The 21512-nt window shown below is 37.3% G+C and overlaps 1 protein-coding gene across 3 annotated transcripts in view; it reads right to left on the reverse strand.

The window, feature by feature from the left end:
* SBF2 (SET binding factor 2) overlaps positions 1 to 21512 on the reverse strand; it is a 489527-nt gene that overhangs the window by 50740 nt on the left and 417275 nt on the right. For all 3 annotated transcript variants that reach the window (XM_023239559.2, XM_023239558.2, XM_023239557.2), the window contains exons 23-26: positions 12050 to 12177; positions 10194 to 10369; positions 8100 to 8245; positions 5373 to 5571 (exon numbers count right to left, since the gene is read on the reverse strand). In XM_023239559.2, coding sequence (XP_023095327.2) covers positions 5373 to 5571; positions 8100 to 8245; positions 10194 to 10369; positions 12050 to 12177 — 649 coding nt within the window. The remainder of the gene's footprint in view (positions 1 to 5372; positions 5572 to 8099; positions 8246 to 10193; positions 10370 to 12049; positions 12178 to 21512) is intronic.

Here is a 21512-nt window from a genome sequence, read left to right on the forward strand (position 1 = left end):
ATTTCTATTGGAAATTCTGGGCAAATAACAGGTTACACATATGGTCCATAGATGTTTAGCAGATACTGCGAGACAGCTTTCCAAAGTTGTTTAACCAATTTACAGTCCCACAAGCAATAAATGAGAGTTCCACTTGCTTGACATTTTTACTAGTACTTTGTATTGTTGATCTTTTAAGTTTTAGCCATTTTTGCAGGTATAAAGTAGTCTCATTGGGACTTTAATTTATATTTGTCTAAAGACTAATAGGTTGAACATCTTTTCAGATATTTATTGGCCACCAGGATGTCTTCTTTTGTGAAGTTCCTGTTTAAGTCCCCTGCCATTTTTTATTGCCTTTTTACTCTCTTAATGTTTCCTGATGTTCTTCTGATATCTACAGAAGGTCTTAATTTATCAGTCTTTTATTGTATGGATAGTGCTTTTCCTGTCCTAAGCAATCTTTTCCTACTTCAAGGTTATGAAGATATTCTTCTATCTTCTAGAAGCTTTATTATTTTCACCTTTTACATGTAGACCCATAGACCAGTGGGAATTGATTTTTGTGTATGATATAAGGCAGGAGTCAAGATTAATTTTTTTTCATATGGATATCCAGCATATTGAAAAAACATCTTTTATTGACTGCTGTTAAGTGCTAGCTTTACCTTAAATCAAGTGTCCATATATGTTGAGCTGTTTTATATTCCCTATTTTGCCCCAATGGTCTGTTTGACTATCCTTGTGTCAATCCCATACTATTTTAATTACTGTAGCTTTATAAAAAGTCTAGATATCCTACAGTATTATTCTATAAGACTATCTTGACTATTCCTGACCTTCTGAAGTTTTATATAACTTTATATATTAAAGTTTATATACTCTTTATATATTAAAAGAATCATCTTTTTATTTATTTTTTTTTTAATTTTTTTTTTCAACGTTTATTTATTTTTGGGACAGAGAGAGACAGAGCACGAACAGGGGAGGGGCAGAGAGAGAGGGAGACACAGAATCGGAAACAGGCTCCAGGCTCCGAGCCATCAGCCCAGAGCCTGACGCGGGGCTCGAACTCACGGACCGTGAGATCATGACCTGGCTGAAGTCGGACGCTTAACCGACTGCGCCACCCAGGCGCCCCAAGAATCATCTTTTTAATTTCCATAAACATTTTGCTGGAATTTTGATTGGGACTGCACTGAATCTATAGACCAATTTCTGGAAAAATTATAGTTTTAAAGGTTTTTTTTTTTTAATGTTTTTATTTATTTTTTGAAACAGGGAGAAAGCATGAGTTGGGGACAGGCAGAAAGAGAGGGAAACAGGAATCAAAGTAGGGTCCATGCTGCCAGCAGAGAGCCCAATGTGGGCCTCAAACTCATGAACTGTGAGATCATGACCTGAGCCCAAGTTGGATGCTTTGCTGACTGAGCCACCCCAGGTGCCCTGAAAAATTACAGTTTTAAAGTACTGAGTATTCAAACCCAAGGACATGAAATATCTATTTATTTATATCCTTAATGGTCCTCAATATTGTTCTGACTGTTCCACATAGAGGTCTTGTATATCTTTCATTAGAGTTATTCCTAAGTAATGCTTTTTAGAGCTACTCTAAGTAGTGTCAGTATCAAAATAACATCATTTAAAATTTCATTTTTTTATTATTTACCTTTGCTATGTATATACTAATTCTTGTATAATAATTTTGTACCAGGGACCTAACTAAATTCATGTATTAATTTTAAAGGTTTATTTGTAGATTCCTTCAGATTTTCTAAGTATACAAGCAAGTCATATGTGAGTAATGATAGTTTTCCTTCTTTTCAATCTTTATGCCTTTTATTGTTTCTTTTTCTAGTCTTTTGGCACCTTTTAGGACCTCTAGTATGACACTGAGTAGAAGTCGTGATAGTGGGCATCCTTACCTTGTCCTGATCTCAGAGTAGAAGTTTTCAATTACAATTACTTTCAAAAAGTAATTTCTGCTGTAGGATTTTTTAGACACTAGATAAGGAGCTTCCCTTATATTTCTAAGTTGATAAGAATTCTTCTTTTAAAAATCATAAATGTACATTATATTTTATAAAGTGCTTTTCTGTATATAGTGAATTTATATTTTTCTTTTTTCTTTTTTTCTTGGAATAAAAAAAATTATCAATTTGGAAATGTTTTTGCCCCATTTTCACAGTTCACTTGTTCTGCAAGTTCTGCACTTGAGTTTGAGATCCCCCCAGAGGCAAATATTCAAGCTTTGCGCACGAATTTCCATAGGAGGAGGGAGGGGTGGGCTTGAGGATCACACGCCCCTACAGTTTCCCTTGCCTCTCTGGCCTAGAGGAATCTTCTGTCTGGCTGTCCCACCACATACTGTCTCCAGGACCTTCCATCACTGCATGCTTTGGACCAGGCTCACAGTAGCCATTTCTGCTTTGATTCCCCTCCTGTAATGCAACATATTCTTTCTTTTTAATTCTTTTAAAATGGTGAATTATACTGATTGTTTTTCAATTTTCAAGCCAGTTTTGTATTCTTACAATAAACTCCACTTGGTCATAATGAATTGTCATGTGTGATTTTGTAAAAGGCAGTTTTGCACCGTGTATTTGTTCTGTACTCTTACTTTCGACTTTTCTGAATTCTTGTATATTAGATATCTCCCTTTAAAGCAGCATAAAGCTTTAACAAAATTCTGGTAATATTTTTCTTTTAATTGGAACATTTAGTCAATTGGTAAGTAATGTAATTACTGATATATTTGAATTTAAATTTACCATCTTACCATTTGCTTTCTATTTGTTCCATCTGTTCTGTGTTCCCTTTTTTCTCCTTTCTGCCTTCTTTTGGATTATTTTTTATTATTCCATTCCTTTCTTCCTAATATATTATTTGAGGGATATATATTATTTTATATCACTATAAACATTTTATTACAAGGGCTCTAATAAGTGGTCTGTTATTTCATTTTGTTTCTGACAGATCAAAATGAGAAATGAGGTCTGTTTTCTCACTGGCAGGCAGGATTTTGATAGCATGCTTCCCAAACAGCAGGACATTACACCTTGACACCACGACTTACACTACCTACAAAAAGAATTTAATTAGAAGGATAGAGTATCCAGGAAAATTATTGCATACTCAACAGAATCACAATCTTTCAGTACTTAATGAAAAATTTTTATTTGGCCCAAATCTCAAACTGTATTTCCCACTTGTTTCTCAAGTTTCATAATGGTATTTTTTATTATATATGTTTTTGTTTTTCTGAAAATACTTTTAATTGCCTTATTTTTGAAAAATACTTTTGTTGTGTGTACAACCTAGGTTGATGATTATTTTCTTTAGCTTACTGAAGATTTGATTCCATTGCCTTCTTACTTTGTTGATACTGAAATGTCATTCATCATTGCTATTCCTGTTTTGGTGAACTTTCTCTTTTCTCTGACTGCTTGGTGTCCTCTTCTTAGATGTTCTGCGGGTTCAGTTCAATACCTCTAGATGAGGACTTATTTGCTTTGGATTCATTTTGGCTTCCTGGACCTGAGGACTGGTTTCTCTCAGCAATTCTGAAAAATTCCCTGCAGTTAGTTCTTTAATATTGGCATTTCCTCTATTATCTCCAACAGAAGCACCAATCACATTATACCTCTCACTCAATCCTGCATGTCTTTGGTCTTTTTCTTTTTCTTAATTTTAATTCCAGTATAGTTGAAATAATGTTCAATTAGTTTCAGGTTACAATATAGTGATTCAACAATTGTATACACCACACAGTGCTCATCAAGGTAAATGTACTCTTGATCTCTTTCACCTATTTCACCCGTCCCCCCACCCACCTTCTCTCTGGTAACCATCTGCCCTTTATAGTTAAGAGTTTGTTAGTTTGTCTCTCTCTCTCTTTTATTTTCCCTTGGTTTTTTTTTTCCCTTGTTTTATTTTCATTTGTTTTGTTTATTAAATTCTACATATAAGTGAAATACATATTCTACACACAAGTGAAATCATATGGTATTTGTCTTTCTCTGACTGACTTATTTTACTTAGCATTATATTCTCTATATCCATCCATGTTATACTGTCTAGATCTATGCTGCAAATGGCAAGATTTCATTCCTTTTTGTGGCTGAGTAATATTCCATTGTGTGCATGTGTGTGTGTGTGTGTGTGTGTGTGTGTGTGTGTGTACTTCTTGATCCATTCATCAGTTGGGCTGCTTTCATAATTTGGTTATTGTAAATAGTGCTGTTATAAACATAGGGATGCATATATCCTTTTGAATTAGTGCTTTCATATTCTTTGGTTAAGTATCCAATAGTGCGATTACTAGATCATATGGTAGTTCTATTTTTAACTTTTTGAGAAACCTCTATACTGTCTTCCAGAGTGGCTGCACCAGTTTGCATTGTGGTTTTGATTTGCATTTCTCTGATGATGAGGGATGTTGAGTACCTTTTCATCTGTTGGCCAAGTATTTATAAATTTAAACTGTCATTTAAAATGAGATATCTATAGTTCTTTAAGAACAGTGGGGTTGAAACTAAAAGTAACATTAAGACAACTTTCTAAAATATGTACAAAGTGCTTTCACAGCATTATTCTGTTTAATCAAAGCAAGAATTTATGAATGCAAAGGAAACAGCTTACCCAGAGATGAAAATGATTAAACTTGTACATGGCAGAATGTAGTTTTAAAAAATATAAAGCATGAAATAGGGCCTTACTGATATAGGAAACAGTGAGAGATGACAAGAATAGAAACAAGAAAACATGTTCATTTACATTCTTTAAGTACTTTCCCTTGGAAATATTCTAATTAGACAGCATAAGAAAACCCTGCCTACACTTAGGTCAACAAATTACAGCCCGTGGGCCAAAACACGCCCTGCCCATTCATTTACTTACCATCTATGGCTGCTTTTTGGCAGAGTTGAGTAGCTGCAATGAGACCATATGGCCTACAAAACTGAAAATATATAGTATCTGGCCCTTTAAAGAAAAAGTTTGTGGACCCCTAGCCTACAGCAGACCTTCATCTCTCCTATCTGCCTGGGCAAATCCTATTTTTATTTCAACTTATCTTCAGGCATAGATACTAGAAAAGATGCAAATGGGAAGAGAAAGACAAGAAAAAATCATATAGGAGACAAAAACTTTTACCTTTCACTCTTTGATCTAATCTAGGCACTGTTCAGTAATGTAATTATACTTCTGAGAATGCCAAGGAGATGCTTACTCATGCTGCATAAAAAGTACCTCTTAAACACACATTTCCCTGGAGATCTTGCTCCTAGTTTTCTGGCATTTTTCTCCCTCTGGGCTATGGAGACAAATAGCCCATTCAAGACTCAAATGGAAGAAAGGAAAGGTATCTTTTTAGAGGCCACTAACAGACTTACCTCCGGCAGAGCGAATACATCCTGTTGGAGGCAGTGATTCGAAAATACTCTGGTTTTGGGCGAGAAGAGCTGCCACTTATGGTTCCCAAACCTAAACGCTGATAGTCTCTGAAACAAGCTTTTTCCACTAACTGTTCCATTGTAGACTTCTCTGAGGCCTTCAGAGTGGTATTTGTGGGGAGTTCACTATCATCTGAAACTGTGAATGCAGAAACAGATTTTGAAAAAATGATATAGCTCAAAGTAGAGGATTAAAAGCTTCCCTCTGAAGAGGATTCTTAAACCAAGAGAGTTTTATATTAGGGCTACAGGCACTATGTATGTCACAGTTTAAATCATATTAATTCTTTGAAGAATCATTATGTCCAAACATAAATTAAAACAGTAATGGATAGTCAAGAAATAAAATATCAGAAGCTCAAAATGTGAGGGAAATTAACTCAAAATGCCCGGGAAGGGGCGCCTAGCTGGCCCAGTTGGAAGGGCATGCAACTCTCAGTGTTGGGGTTGTGATCTTGAGGCCTGCGTTGGGTGCAGAGCCTTCTTTCTTTCTTTTTGTTTTTAATTAAAAAACCTTTAATTAAAACAATTTTAATTATGACAATAATTTATTGTCAAATCGGCTAACATACAGTGTGTACAGCGTGTTCTTGGTTTCAGGGATAGATTCCCATGGTTTTTTTTTTTTTTAATGCTTTATTTAGTTTAGAGAGAGATGGTGAGCATGAGCAATGGAGGGGCAGAGAGAGAATGAGTCAAAGGATCTGAGCAGGCTCTGCACTGACATCAGAGAGCCCGATGTGGGGCTTGAATTCACAAACTGCAAAATTATGACCTGAGCCAAAGTCGGATGCTCAACTGACTGAGCCATGCAGGTGCCCCAGGTGTAGAATTGACTTAAATAAATAAATAAATAAACTTTAAAAAAATGCCAGGGAAATTAACTCAAAATTTCTAAAAACAGTATAATTTTGAATTCATTAGCCGTATTTTTCTGTTTCAATCTAGCTTGTTTACTAATGCCAAAGTATAGTGATTTCTATTTAGGACTCTATAAAATAAACACTCAAACTCTGTCAGAAGCTAACTCATCAGTAAAATTTATCTTTAATATAATCTCTACACAAACTTCATCATCCACATTTCAGTTAACTTTTCAGAACATAAACTTTTATTAGAAATTTCTAGATTAAGCAGAAATTCACTGGTGGGAAAAGACCTTTCTTAGAGGGGTATCAAGACACTATACTTTTTTTGTGGAAAATATTTTGTCAGAGGATGTGGTACACATGGGAAACTCCCTCACAATGTTGCAATCACAGGTTACAGAATCTCTTAAGATTTTAGATGTGGAAGGATTTACCCAATAATCAAGCATTTTAGGGAGGATTTTAAAAAAAACCCAACATTCCTAATTGGTACCATTATGTTCTAACTGAAAAAAAAAGTCCATGTTAAGAACTGTCCTAATTTACTTTTTTATTTATTTCTACAGTGAGAGAAGCCAAATTAAAGTTTCAGAATTTTTGGATATGTACTCAAAGATATGTAACCTCAAGGGAAATAATAAGGCTCTCTTCCATTTAAAAAGAAAAAAAAAACCGTAACAGCTTATCCCTACAAATACAAGACTTTGTATTTTAGTTCGTAAACTTCACAATGCAAACATATCATCAGGTATCAGCTTTTCTCTTATTTTCAGAGAAGCACAGAACATTATGTAATTTGGTGTTTTGGTGGCATTATTATCATAGAATAATAGTTTTTCTTTTGTGTAATCATTAAAACTTCAAATTAGAAGAGTCAGTAGTGATGGATAATTTTTTATGGCTTTCCATGTGACTGTAAAGAGGCCAGAATTCCAAAAAATGGTTGTTTTAGTAATACATAGTGGGTCTGTTCATTGCTCTCAGAGTATGTAGCTACCCATACTGAAATGGAGACCTTTAGCCAGTGATCTCTTAAAACATGAGGTTTCTTTCTTCAAAAGGTTCTTTGCTATTATTATTAGTAGAAGTAGTAGTGGTGTAGTTACTGGTGATTGATTCTAAGATCTTGAAAAGAAAAAGGGTGCAAAGGCATCCTGCCTCCTACTAGATCAGATTATCCCTAGTGTTAATTCCATAAGCATACTCTGTAGTGGGTTAAGAAATAGAAAACAGACATTTTGTGACTGCTTTTCTGCCTCTATTTTCCCAACCGAGAAGAATCTTAGCTTCTCAGATTCTGTTCTTTTGAATATGTAGTAGGCATTTTTTTTCTTACCATCTAAGGATCCCTTCATCTTTGGTCCCTCATTTTGATTAAGAGTATCCACAATGTTCTCATTCCAAACACAAATCTTTAATTTTGGATACCCAATGTCCTTGTTTCCTTATTCTTATTGCATAATGACAAGGTACTGGGGATTACTTTATACCTAAATTCTCTATGCACTGGGGTTTCTTTCTCCCTTTGATGAGACCCACGTAACAGTGGCCAACCACCTCTGTGGATTTAGTAACAGAGAAACATAATTTAACAGAATCTTAGCTGAACAATGGAATATTGGGAAAATAAAATATTTTTTTCCAATTCTGAGAAGCTAGTAAGTGCCTCCAATCTTCTTATGAGATCTAGGTTCTTGCGAGTCAAGGTTTAAGGGAAACGATATGAGTCTCTTATTCTTACTCATATAAGAAAAAAGAATAAAACTGAGTCATGAAGGAAAAAGGACTTCTCACATACCTGATACGTCATCTTCTTCATTCCATCCAGGACGATTCACTCTCTCTTCCACAATTGTCCCTGTCCTCCTCTTCAATAAATACTGCCGCCCAATTGTCATTTTTCCTGCCCTTTTGGCACCTTTCACAATTGTTTTTGAGAAGATACTGTAAGTCATAAAACCAAAGACAACATCAATTTAATAGGAAGACACCATTTACACTTTTTGATACCTACACAGCTCAACTTATTTCTTCTCCATTCCCACAGCTACTAGTATTGTCCAGACCTTCAGCAAGTCTGTTCTTCTTAAATCATTTTTTATATGGCAGCAGACTAATTTCCTATAAAACACTGTTGTCATCAGGAGGGCTGTAGGCAACAAGTGCAAGAACCTAGAGTGGGACATAAGCTACTTTCCCCAATCTAAACTCAGTTTGGCTTTTTGGTCAAACATGCCCCTCAATGCACTCTGGTTATCCACGCCACTGCTCCCACGAGCTCCTACAAACTATGCCGGTAGCAGTCCTCCTGCATGGAAGCCAGTCTGCCCCCTTCTCTACTGATTCAAACTCTTTCTACTAACTCATAGGCTTTTCTTTGAGATCATATGATAATTATAGTTAGCACCATGTTTAAGTGTGTATGCATAATGTCCTGCCTTCTGACCCTGTAAATGCTTACATACTCAAGACAATTCTAAGATGTTTTAAATTTAAAATTGCTATGTCTCTGTTGCAGGTGAATAGCATAAGCTTGATACAGTAAGGTTGATTTTGTATGTGGGTATACGTGTGTGTGTGTGTGTGTGTGTGTGTGCGCGCGCATATATTTCCTCTCCTAGTCCATAGGTTCTCAACATAAAATGCCACACAAACTTTTGTTTCTTCCATAGAAGGCTGGGATAATAGATATCACAGGCTCCTCTGTGATTCCACAGTGCTAAGACAAGTTGCTGGCCTCACCACTGTAAATACCTAGGAAGCTGTTCATGTTTCAATGTATCATTTCTGGATCTGCATGGTCTCCTTCACTTAGCAGGTAACAGTGGCACAGGTGGTCAGCTATGCCATTTAGTAATGACACACTCTTTGGGACCTTACCTCTTCTATAATCTCTAGCTTATCTTACTTTCAGGCAAAGGGAAGGGCTTTTCTCCAAAGTCTTCATGCTCCTCCCTAATATGTAATTTGTACTGGCAGATGCCCAAATTCTAGGTGATTAATGGTGAATGAACTCAACTTTTGGCTCCTATATTTTATCACTAATTGAAGATAATTTTTTGCAATTGTTATTCTGTAATAACTAAAATGTAAAAGTTTCAACATAAATTACTAAAAATTTCATCAGAAAATAAGGGTTCCTTTAAAGAAATATGACAAGTAAATGCAATGCCTGATTCTGTACTAGGCAGAAAAAAAATGTAGCTATAAAGGATCACCAGCAAAATTTGAATAAGGACTCTGGGTTAGATGAAAGTTTTATACCAACTAAGTTTCCTGGTTATATACTGTGGTCTGTTCTTAGAAAATATATATTGATATATTTAAGGCTAAAAAGGTATTATACATATAACTCAAGTGGTTTAGAAAACAATATATATGAGAGAGAATGATAAAATGGAACAAAACAAACAATTGGTGAATCTTGGTAAATGGTATACAGGAATTCTTTGTATTATGTTGTAACTTTTTCTGTAAATTTGAAATTGTATCAAAAGAAAAAGTTATAAAAAAAGAAAAAATAAAGGCTCCCATCTCTAGGTCAAAGAAAAACTGTCTAGTAGGCCTGGACATCAAAGAAAACTGAAGGGATTGCTCAAAGGCAGTTAGAAAGTGATTAATATGGGGAAAAGGGAAAACAGAATTTCACTCTCTAAAAATATATCATAAGCAATGGACATATTGGTCAAAACATCTTGTAGCTTTTAGTTGCTGAAACTTGTTACATACATCAGTGCTGCTGTTCTATAACTTTCTGAGCTTGGTCCAATGGGCTTGACAGAATGGCAAACAAAATGAGCAATTATGCATACACTGACCCACAGGATAGGTCACTTCCCCTGACAGTCAGCTATGAAGACGCTGAAATGAAGAAACTTGACTGTCTTCTTACCGGAAGGAGGTGTTCTTTTCCTTCTGTTTGGGTAAAATTATTTGTGGGGTAGTTTGTCCAGCAGCAAAAGCAAAGGTGGTGAAAATGGACTGAGGATAACGGAACTTCATCAGCTGTTTCTTAAAGATCTCTACTACTTCTGGACTCACTTCTTCATCAAACGCTACTTTAATCAACTAGAGACAAAAGAGATAAAATACATTAGAGGCATTAAGGATTTCCAGGTAACTTCTCCTCAAGTTACTGAAATAAAAGAAAATAATACTAAATGGCAGAAGTCCAGAGGTTGAGGGGACCTTGGATATCATGGAATATAATGTTTTATTTTTTAAAAATAGCTCAGAAAGGTTTACTTGTCATAGATGGTTTGTTGGTAAGGAAAATCATGTATCTTAAAGTTGGGTTTCTTTAAGACCATCTTTTCTATGATGGGATAGGGAAATTAACTTATAGTGGATGAAGCAGGTAACATGTCCTTCTTTTTTTCCTCAACTGTTGGTTCTAGACAGGGAATTTGGCCACAGGAAGTCTCTTCTTACCCCAAGATACCATAAGTCTAGTGAGAAAAAAGTATGTTTGATTAGAATCCTAACCAGTATAGTCAAGCAATATTCTAGTTTAAAGTCCTTTGGCAGTTGGAACAGTGAAGAAATCCCTGGAAGGCTTCTCTCCCCAGGTGATGGGAGAAGGTCTGGAGTTTAGAGGTCAGCAGCCTCACATTTCACACAATAAGCACACGGAGGTTCTAGGGGTGGCTTCCTGGCTAGAAGGAATGATGCAAGAATTGGAGCACTTAAAAATCTGAGAAGTCAGAGACAAGGCATAAAAATAGGAAGAGCAAAGTATCACAGACTCAGAACTGTAAAAAGGAAAAACTAAGAAAAGATCACTCTTCCAGTGTCAGAGTTTAAAAATTTATTCTTATTTTTATTTTGAGAGAGAGAGAGAGTGAGCAAGTGAGCAGGGGAAGGGCAGAGAGAGAGGAAAAGAGAGAATCCCAAGCAGTGCAGATCCTGACGTGGGGCTGGATCTCATAAACTGTGAGATCATAATTTGAGCCGAAATCAAGAGTTGGACAGTTAGCCGACTGAGCCACCCAGGTGCCCCCAGTGTCTGTTTTGCATCAATAATTCCATAAGTTATGATATGTTCAAAAACCCCTAGAAAATTCTCTGCTTAATTAGAGGTTATTTAGTTAGTACCAATAGTACTTTACCCCTGAGTGTAATTCTTAGAGCTTTATCTCTTCCACAGAAGGGCCATAGGGCACTTCCTTCTGAAAGAGATGCCAAGAGAATTGCTTTCTATCTAAAGCTTTTATCAAACACAAAGGTATGAGTTGGCAGAGAACAACAGTCAATTGTCTGTGTCAGAATTTCTGGGATCTAAATATTGACAGATAATCTTTTGGTACTCAGTTGGCCAAAGGATTCAGGAAGTGAGGGATTAAGTACAAGATGATTCATGGGTTTACTCAGTTGAAGATTACCCTCTCAGACCCTCTAATCCTCCTTATCTTCTAACTTTGGACTCCATGATCACAGAAAGTGGCCACATCATTTGTAGAAAACTTTTTATTTTATTTTATATTTTTAACATTTATTTATTTTTGGGAGAGACAGAGAGGGAGATAGAGTGAGCGAGTGTGAGTTGGGGAGGGGCAGACAGACAGGGAGACACAGAATCTGAAGTAGGCTCCAGGCTCTGAGCAATCAGCACAAATATAGGGCTGAATATAGGGCTCAAACTCACGAGCCATGAGACCATGACCTGAGCTGAAGCCAGATGTTTAACTGACTGAGTCACCCAGGTGCCAGAGAACTTTTGAACAGAAGAATGGTTCCCTTTCTTAATACCTGAAAGGATGCTGATGTAATTTGCAGCCCCTCTTGCATGTTCTGCTGGAGCTGGTTCTGCATCGTAATCTTCTTCTCCTTGGTGATGGAGGCAATGGGAAAACTCCGCACAACTGTCTGCTCCCCAACTACAGGAAAGCAAGACACAGGCTCAGCAATAACACTTTACAGGTTATTTACAGAGTCTCTGCTCCTCATTTTATCAGCCTCTGCTAAAGAAATGTATTTGGAAAGGACAATACCTAGGAATGCAGTGAGACAAAATGCAATAATTCTAGAATCACATTCATTAATTTTATTGCATGGCAATTGACTCTTGAAACATGATTCTTTCCTGGAGTGAAGCAACTGTCACAGTCTGTCTGTCTTCATTCTTTCTATTTCCCCAACCTGCCGTGTACTACACAAGATCACCCGGCTTAAGGCAATTTTCAAGATTCTTAATCTTAAAGACATCCATGATATTTAATGTAAGTATAAAGCAAAAAAGAAAAGGTTTTTAAGATGTGTTTCCATATGTGGTAAAAAGTGTTTTACCATGTATTTGTACCTTCAGAAGATACAGGACTAAGCTTAGGCTGAAGAGTTTTAGGAATTTAAGTATTAAAGCAAGGAAGGGAAAATATAAATAATTATTTATCAACTACCCAAGGTTGCAAAGATCCGAGTCTAGAAAATAAGTAGGACACACGAAGTCTCTCTTGGAGAGTCCAAAGTTCCCCATGGGAGAGGAGATTCACATGCAGAATACAACAACATGTAATTAGCTCCCAGATTTGAGGATACAAGGCTTTAAGTATTTCAGAAAGGGAGAAGATTTCTGAATGCTAGATGACTAGAAAATGATTCCTGGAAGAAGTGAGAGGGAAGGTGAGCTTTGAAGAGAGTATAGGTTTGGACTGGCAGAGGGAAAGAGGAGGGGATGTCAGGCGGTGGTACAAGTAACAGAACAGGAGCAGCGATGGGCAAAGCACCTCGTCTAGTAAGCCAGAGGAGGTGAGAAGTGAACTGGGTTTATCTGAGTTCATACATACATCCACTTATCATCATCAGAATTTTTTTTATTTACTTATTTATTTTTTAATTTACATCCAAGTTTGTTAGCATATAATTCAATAATGATTTCGGGAGTAGATTCCAGTGATTCATCCCCTATGTATAACATCCATTGTTTATCCAAATAAGTGTCTTCCTTAATGTCCCTTACCCATTTAGCCCACCCCCTACCCACAGTCCCTCCAGCAACCCTTAGTTTGTTCTCTGTATTTAAGAGTCTCTTATGTTTTGTCCCCTTCCTTGTTTTTATATTATTTTTGCTTCCCTTCCCTTATGTCCATCTGTTTTGTATCTTAAATTCCACACATGAGTGAAGTCATATGATATTTGTCTCTCTCTGACTAATTTCACTTAGCATAATACCCTCTAGTTCCATCCACGTAGTTGCAAATGGCAAGACTTCATTCTTTTTGGTGTTGCCAAGTAATACTCAATTGTGTGTGTGTGTGTGTGTGTGTGTGTGTGTGTGTGTGTGTGTGTGTATACACCACATCTTTATCCATTCATCTGTCAACGGACATTTGGGCTCTTTCCATGCTTTGGCTATTGTCGATAGCACTACTATAAACATTGGGGTGCATGTGCCCCTTTGAAACAGCATACCTGTATCTCTTGTATAAATACCTAGTAGCGCAATTGCTGGGTCATAAGGTAGTTCTATTTTTAATCTTTTGAAACCTCCATACTGTTTTCCATACTGGTTGCACCAGTTTGCATTCCCACCAGCTGTGCAAGAGATCCTCTTTCTCCACATCCTTGCCAACATCTGTTGCTGCCTGAGTTGTTAATTTTAGCCATTCTGACTGGTGTGAGGTGGTATCTCATTGTGGTTTTAATTTGTACTTCCCTGATTCATCATCAGAATTTCTCATTCCCTGGATCTGTCAACTCTTAACCTGGAAAATTCTGATTATTCTTTAATGTTAAGCTCATATCCAGAGGCTAAACAAAATTAGGATGTATACAGAATTTAAGTTCTAGGGAGGAGTTAAGATGGCAGAGAAGTAGGAGGACTGGAATTTCCCTTGTCCCTCAAACACAGCTGTATTGAGGTTGGAACACTTGGAACACCCAGGTATACATGCTGCAGAGTGACAGAAAAATCTCCACAGGTGGAAAGAGACAGCTTGGCGGGACAGAGGTGCGTGTATGCAAATTGGGAGAGATAAAATGGGTGGCGTAGGCACGGAGAGGGGGATGTCCTTCTGTGGAGGGACAAAAGGAAGAGAAAGAGAGGCTGTGGAAGTGTGGGATTGTATTTGGATAAGAGAAAAACCTCTCTGGGCCACAGACTGGGGGACAAAAAATATGGAGAGAGCCAGTTTCTACTTTGCAAACAGGCTTACAAGTCAAAGATCAGAGTTTTCAGGGGTGTGCAACTTTCTCCAGACCTGAGCTGCTCCTGTGTGCATGTGCCTGGTGGGAGGGAGCCAGCCCCAGAGCACAGTAGGGATCTCAGGGGTGCACTGGGAGATAACAGTCCCTTCCCTTGAGTACTGTGGGAAGAGGGTTTATTGCTCCCCCCAAGGATAAAAGACCCTGTGGGCACCAGCCAGAGGTCCTTTGTTGGCTGGGTGGACTGGCACTACTCCAGAACCAGGTTCACCTGGGGTGGGATCCTGTGAGACATCAGGTTTTGAATCCCAGCTGAGTGCCTAGGAGGCGTGAGAGACCGTGAAGCAGGGCAAGCTGACTGCCCACACTATTCTGTGAGAGCTGCCTGAACAGCATGGCTTGAGACACCCTGTCTGGGGAGGAGAGACTGGAGTATTGCCATTTTTTTGCCCATCACTAACATGGTGGGGTTTCAGGGAACAGAATAGCAGCCCCCAGTGGAGGCGGGATCCGCTTACACCAAACCTGGCTCCTCAGTGCTAGGTAACTGCTTATCTACTGAAGTGGAACTGTCACTGAGTGAACCAGACGGCCTCTCCTCCAGACCAGCCACCAGTCCCAGGTGCCAACAGACAACAGTCCTATGGTCTTGCATATTACTGCTCTCCCACCCCCTCCACTTTTCTTTCCTTTTCATTTTTCCTTTCTTTTTCTTTTTATTCTTCTCTCTCTCTCTCTCTCTCTCTCTCTTTTTCCTTTTCTCTTTCTTGTGGAATCAGGCTCATAGTTTCTGATTTGATTTTTGGTCAATTCCTATTATATATAAATATATCCTTTTTCTTTATTTCTCTGTTCTGGTTGTTTGTTGAATCAGGCATTTTTACTCTATTCTTTTTACACCTTTTCTGTATCTCCTTCTTCTTTATTTTCCTCTCTCTCTGGATTAAGCCTTATAGTTTCTTTGATTCTCTGCCTGATATTTTTTTTCTTTTTTTGCCCCTTTCACTTCCTTCTTTGTGTGGGATAAGGGCTCCCCCCACCCCTTTTCTCCAGAGTTACTTCAACAAACAAATCGAAGCAAATCTGGTGGAAGGTCCAAACAATCCACCACTATGAGCGGTGGGATAGAGCAGCCAAAGCGCAACAGAGGGCATGCAACACACTCCAAAAACACTTCCTAAAGTGCCAGGCCCTGCATAGTGTATGATCCCTATCTAAGACAGTAGTACTCACAGGTACAGGACATATAACAAGCTTTTAAAAACACATAAAAGACAGAAACTCAGCCAAAATGACCAAATGGAAGAATTCTCCTCAAAAGAAATTCCAGGAAGAAATGACAGCCAGAGAACTGCTCAAAACAGATATAAACAATATATCTGAACAATAATTTAGAATAATAGTCATAAGACTAGTGGCTGGGCTTGAAAAAAGCATGGAAGACAGCAGAGAATCTATTGCTACAGAGATCAAGGACCTAAGAAATAGTCACGATGCTGTAAATGAGATGCAAAATAAACGAGATGCAGTGACAGCAAGGATGGAAGAAACAGAGGAGAGAATAGGTGAAATAGAAGATAAAATTATGGAAAATGATGAAGCTGAGAAAAAGAGGGAAAGGAAATTACTAGATCTCGAGGGGAGAATTAGAGACCTAAGTGATTCAACGAAACAAAATAATATCTGTACCATAGGAGTTCCAGAAGAAGAAGAGAGAAAGAGGCAGAAGGTTTATTTGAACAAATTATAGCTGAGAACTTCCCTAATCTTGGGAAGGAAACAGACATCCAAGTCCCTTCGAAATCAACAAAAACAGGTAAACACCACAACATATAGTGAAACTGGCAAAATACAAAGATAAAGAGAGAATTCTGAAAGCAGCTAGGGACAAACGGGCCTTAACCATAAGGGTAGATACATAAGGGTAGTAGCAGACCTGTCCATTGAAACTTGGCAGGCCAGAAAGGAGTGGCAGGAAATATCCAATGTGCTGAATAGGAAAAATATTCAGCCAAGAATCCTTTATCCAGCAACGCTGTCATTCAGAATAGAAGGAGAGATAAAGGCTTTCCCAGACAAAAACTGAAGTTCATGACCACTAAACCAGTCCTGCAGGAGATCCTAAGGGGGACTCTGTGAGTAGAAAGCAGTAAAGACTACAAAGGACCAGAGACATCACCGCAAGCATGAAATCTACAGATAACACAATGACACTAAATCTGTATCTTTCAATAATCACTCTGAATGTAAATGGACTAAATGCCCCAATCAAAAGACAAAGGGTATCAGAATGTATAAAAAAACAAAATCCATCTATATGCTGCCTAGAAGAGACTCATTTTAGACACCTTCAGACTGAAAGTGAAGGATGGAGAACCATCTATCATGCTACTGGATGCCAAAAGAGAGCCGAAGTAGCCATACTTATATCAGACAAACTAGACTTTAAAACAAAAACTGTAATCAGAGATGAAGAAGGGTATTATATCAAAATTGGGGGCCTATCCATCAAGAAGAGCTAAAAATTATAAATGTTTATTCCCCCAACATGAAAGCACCCAAATATATAAATCAATTAATCACAAACATAAATAAATGTACAGATAAAAATACTGTGATTGTAGGGGACTTTAATACTCCACTCACAACAATGGACATATCATCTAGACAAAAAGCAATAAGGAAACAATGGCTCTGAATGACACATTGGACCAGGTGAACTTAACAGAGATATTCAGAACTTTTCATCTAAACGCAGCAGAATACACATTCTTCTCAAGTGCACATGGAACATTCTCCAAAATAGATCACATATTGGGTCACAAAACAGCCCTCAACAAATATAAAAGGATTGAGAACAAACCATGCATGTTTTCAAACCACAATGCTATGAAATTTTAAACCCACCACAAGAAAAAATTTACAAAGCCCCCAAATACATGGAGGTTAAAGAATATCCTACTAAATAATGAATAGGTTATTAACCAGGAAAGTAAAGAATATATTAAAAAATATATGGAAGCAAATGAAAATGAAAACACAACAGTCCAAATCCTTTGGGATACAGCAAAGGCAGTCCTAACAGGAAAATACATTGCCATCCAGGCCTATCTCAAGAAGAAAGAAAGGCTAATATCATTCTCAATGGGGAAAAACTGAGAGCTTTCTACCTGAGATCAGGAACATGACAGGGATGTTCATTCTCACCACTGTTGTTTAACATAGTGTTGGAAGCCCTAGCCTCAGCAATCAGACAACAAAATGAAATAAAATACATCCAAACTGGCAAAGAAGAAGTCAACCTCTCATTCTTTGCAGATGACATGATGCTCTACATGGAAAACCTGAAAGACTCCACCAAAACCCTGCTAGAACTGATACATGAATTCAGCAAAGTCACAAGATATAAAATCAGTGTACAGAAATCGGTCGCATTTTTATACACCAATAATGAAGCAACAGAAAGAGATATCAAGGAATTGGTCCCATTTACAATTGCACCAAGAACCATAAAATACCTAGGAGTAAGCCTAACCAAAGAGGTAAAAGATCTGTATGCTCAGAACTATACAAATCTTAGGAAAGAAATTGAAAAGGACACAAGGAAATGGAAAAACATTACATCCTCATGGACTGGAAGAACAAATATTGTGAAAATGTCAATACTACTCAAAGCAATCTACACATTCAATGCAATCCCAATAAAAATAACACCAACATTCTTCACAGAGCTAGAACAAACAATTCTAAAATTGGCATGGAAACAGAAAAGACCCTGAATAGCCAAAGCAATCCCGAAAAAGAAAACCAAAGCTGGAGGCTCACAATCCTGGACTTTAGCCTGTACTACAAAGCTGTAATCATCAAGACAGTATGGTATTGGTACAAAAACAGATACATAGACCAATGGAATAGAATAGAGAACCCAGAAGTGGACCCACAAATGTATGGCCAACTAATCTTCGACAAAGCAGGAAAAGTGTATCCAATGGAAAAAGGACAGTCTCTTTAGCAAATGGTGCTGGGAGAACTGGACAGCAACATGCAGAAGAATGAAACTGGACCACCTTCTTACACTATACACAAAAATAAATTCAAAATTGATGAAAGACCTAAATGTAAGACAGGAAACCATCAAAATCCTAGAGGAGAAAACAGGGAACAACGTCTTTCACCTTGGCTGCAGCAACTTCTTACTTGAGTCAAGGGAAACAAAAGCAAAAATTAACTATTGGGACCTCATCAAGATAAAAAGCTTCTGCACAGCAAAGGAAAGAATCAACAAAACTAAAAGGCAGCCAATAGAATGGGAGAAGATATTTGCAAATGACATATCTGATAAAGGGTTAGTATCAAAAATCTATAAATAACTTACCAAACTCAACACCCAAAAACAAATAATCCAGTGAAGAAATGGGCAGAAGACATGAATAGACACTTTTCCAAAGAAGGCATCCAGATGGCCAACAGACAGATGAAAAGATGCTTAACATTGGTCATCATCAGGGAAATACAAATCAAAACCACATCGAGATACTACTTCACATGATTAGAATGGCTAAAATGAACAACTCAGGAAACAATAGATATTGGTGAAGATGTGGAGAAATGGGAACCCTCTTGCACTGTTGGTGGGAATGAAAACTGGCACAGCTGCTCTGGAAAACAGTGTGGAGGTTCCTCATAAAATTAAAAATAGAATTACTCTGCAACCCAGCAATAGCAATACTAAGAATTTACCCAAAGGATACAGGAGTGCTGATTCTAAGGGGCACATCACTCCAATGTTTATAGCAGTGCTATCAACAACAGACAAAGTATGGAAAGAGCCCAAATGTCCATTGACTGATGAATGGATAAATAAGATGTGGTATATACATACAATGGAATACTATTTAGCATAAATGAAAAAGAATGAAATCTTGCCATTTGTAACAACGTGGATGGAACTGGAGAGTATTATGAGTGAAGTAAGTAAGTCAGTCAGAGAAAGACAGATACCATGTTTTCACTCATATGTGGAATCTGAGAAACTTAACAGAAGACCATAGGGGAAAGGAAGGAAAAGTAAACTACAAACGGAGATGGAGGCAAACCATAACAAGACTCTCAAATACAGAGAACTGAGGGTTAATGGGGGCTAGGGGGACAGGGAAAATGGGTGATGGGCATTGAGGAGGGCATTTGTTGTGATAGCATTGGGTGTGGTATGTTAGTGATGAATCATGGGAATCTACTCCTGAAGCAAAGACTACTCTGTATGTTAGCTAACTTGACAATAAATTATTAAAAAAAAAAAATTCTAGGTCAGTAGGATCACAAAGTGATGTATTTCCATTAAGGGATAATTTCATTTCTGATAACTTTGGAGCTTTTCCTAAAATGTAAGATTATTCATAATAAACTCTATAAGTGTGTAAAGAAAAAGAATTTAAGTTCTAGAATGTAGTTGTTTAATATGTAAGTTGTTTGTTTAATACATAGGTTGTTTACCTATGCTTATATAACATATTTAAAATTATCAGATTTCTGTGTGTCATTAAAGGAGATATATTTTTTTTTTTCAACGTTTATTTATTTTTGGGACAGAGAGAGACAGAGCATGAACGGGGGAGGGGCAGAGAGAGAGGGAGACACAGAATCGGAAACAGGCTCCAGGCTCTGAGCCATCAGCCCAGAGCCCGAAGCGGGGCTCGAACCCACGGACCGCGAGATCGTGACCTGGCTGAAGTCGGACGCCCAACCGACTGCGCCACCCAGGCACCCCTAAAGGAGATATTTTAAATTAGAAGTCTAAAAAGAGAAACAAAAGAGGCAAATAAGAAGGTTTCTCTGATAAAAATAATTTCCCTAAATTACAACATTAACCCAAAAATTGACAGGAAAAAACAAGAGAACAATACAAACTTTCACACTAAATATGTTTTCATATTTTCTTTCTTTAAAAGAAATAAATTAGAATAACTTAAGTGACCAAGTATCTCATATTTATGTGTTCCAAATGTATGTTTGTGACCATTGAGCTCACAACTTGTAGTACAAAAAAATACATAAGTACTGGATATTTAGTGTCTTTTAAAATTACATTTGCTTTCAAATACAAATATAATTTATGTATAGTAATATGACAGGAGAGGGCTGAAAAAGTTGCTCATTTTCGCTTTTTCAAAATGAATATAACTATACCTAAGGGTCCATTTTGTTTACTGAATTTTATGAATTTTTTGCTTATTATATGATAAACACTCTTATGAACAAGATAATAAACCATCGTGATTCTATCTAAGCAAGGAATTACACAATTGTGAGATTTCAAAGAAACCGCATTTTATACATCTAAATTCCACTAAGAAAATGTACAGCACATATAGTACATACTCATTAAATGTTACTGAATGAATAATTTCAGATGAAGAAGGAACTTTAAGTGACCATTTATCCCTGGTTCTCAATCCTTACTATGCATCATAATCACTTCTGGGGTTTAAAAATGCACAGATGCCTGGGTCTCCCCATTCCTAAAATCCTATTTCGGGTATTAATTCAACTGTGTAAGGGTTGGGCACAATTTGATAGTTTTTTTTTAGAACTTCCCAGATAATTCAAATATGGGGTCAAGGTGGAGGGAGAACCACTGAACTATCACCAGTCAAGCCCAGTTCCCTACTTTATAAAAGGGGACTTTTATAACTTTATAACTTAAGACTTAAGATATCAAGATTGGTCAACAGCAATCTAAATCTGAGCTTCTTATTTGGAGACCAACAGTTTTACCCCAAATCTTACATGCTTTCCCATCAACCACAGTAGTTTACATAGAGATTACAGTGATTTAAAAAAGATAATTCTGACTTGATAGGGCATGCTATTCCTTTCTAATAAGAAAGACTGCACACAGTAGTGGAAAAGAGAAGTAGAGGTTGAGGGAGTTTAGTGACAGAAGTTGTTTGCCAAGAGGGAAATGTAGTTCGTTTGTTTGTTATTCACCCCTGTGATGCTTAGCATATCCTTCCACAAAAGGGATCATGTGTCTGGAAGACACAGTTAACTGTAGGACTCAGAAAAGTGGCAT

This window comes from Felis catus, chromosome D1, assembly GCF_018350175.1.
Source record: "Felis catus isolate Fca126 chromosome D1, F.catus_Fca126_mat1.0, whole genome shotgun sequence".
Taxonomy (NCBI): Eukaryota; Metazoa; Chordata; class Mammalia; order Carnivora; family Felidae; genus Felis; species Felis catus.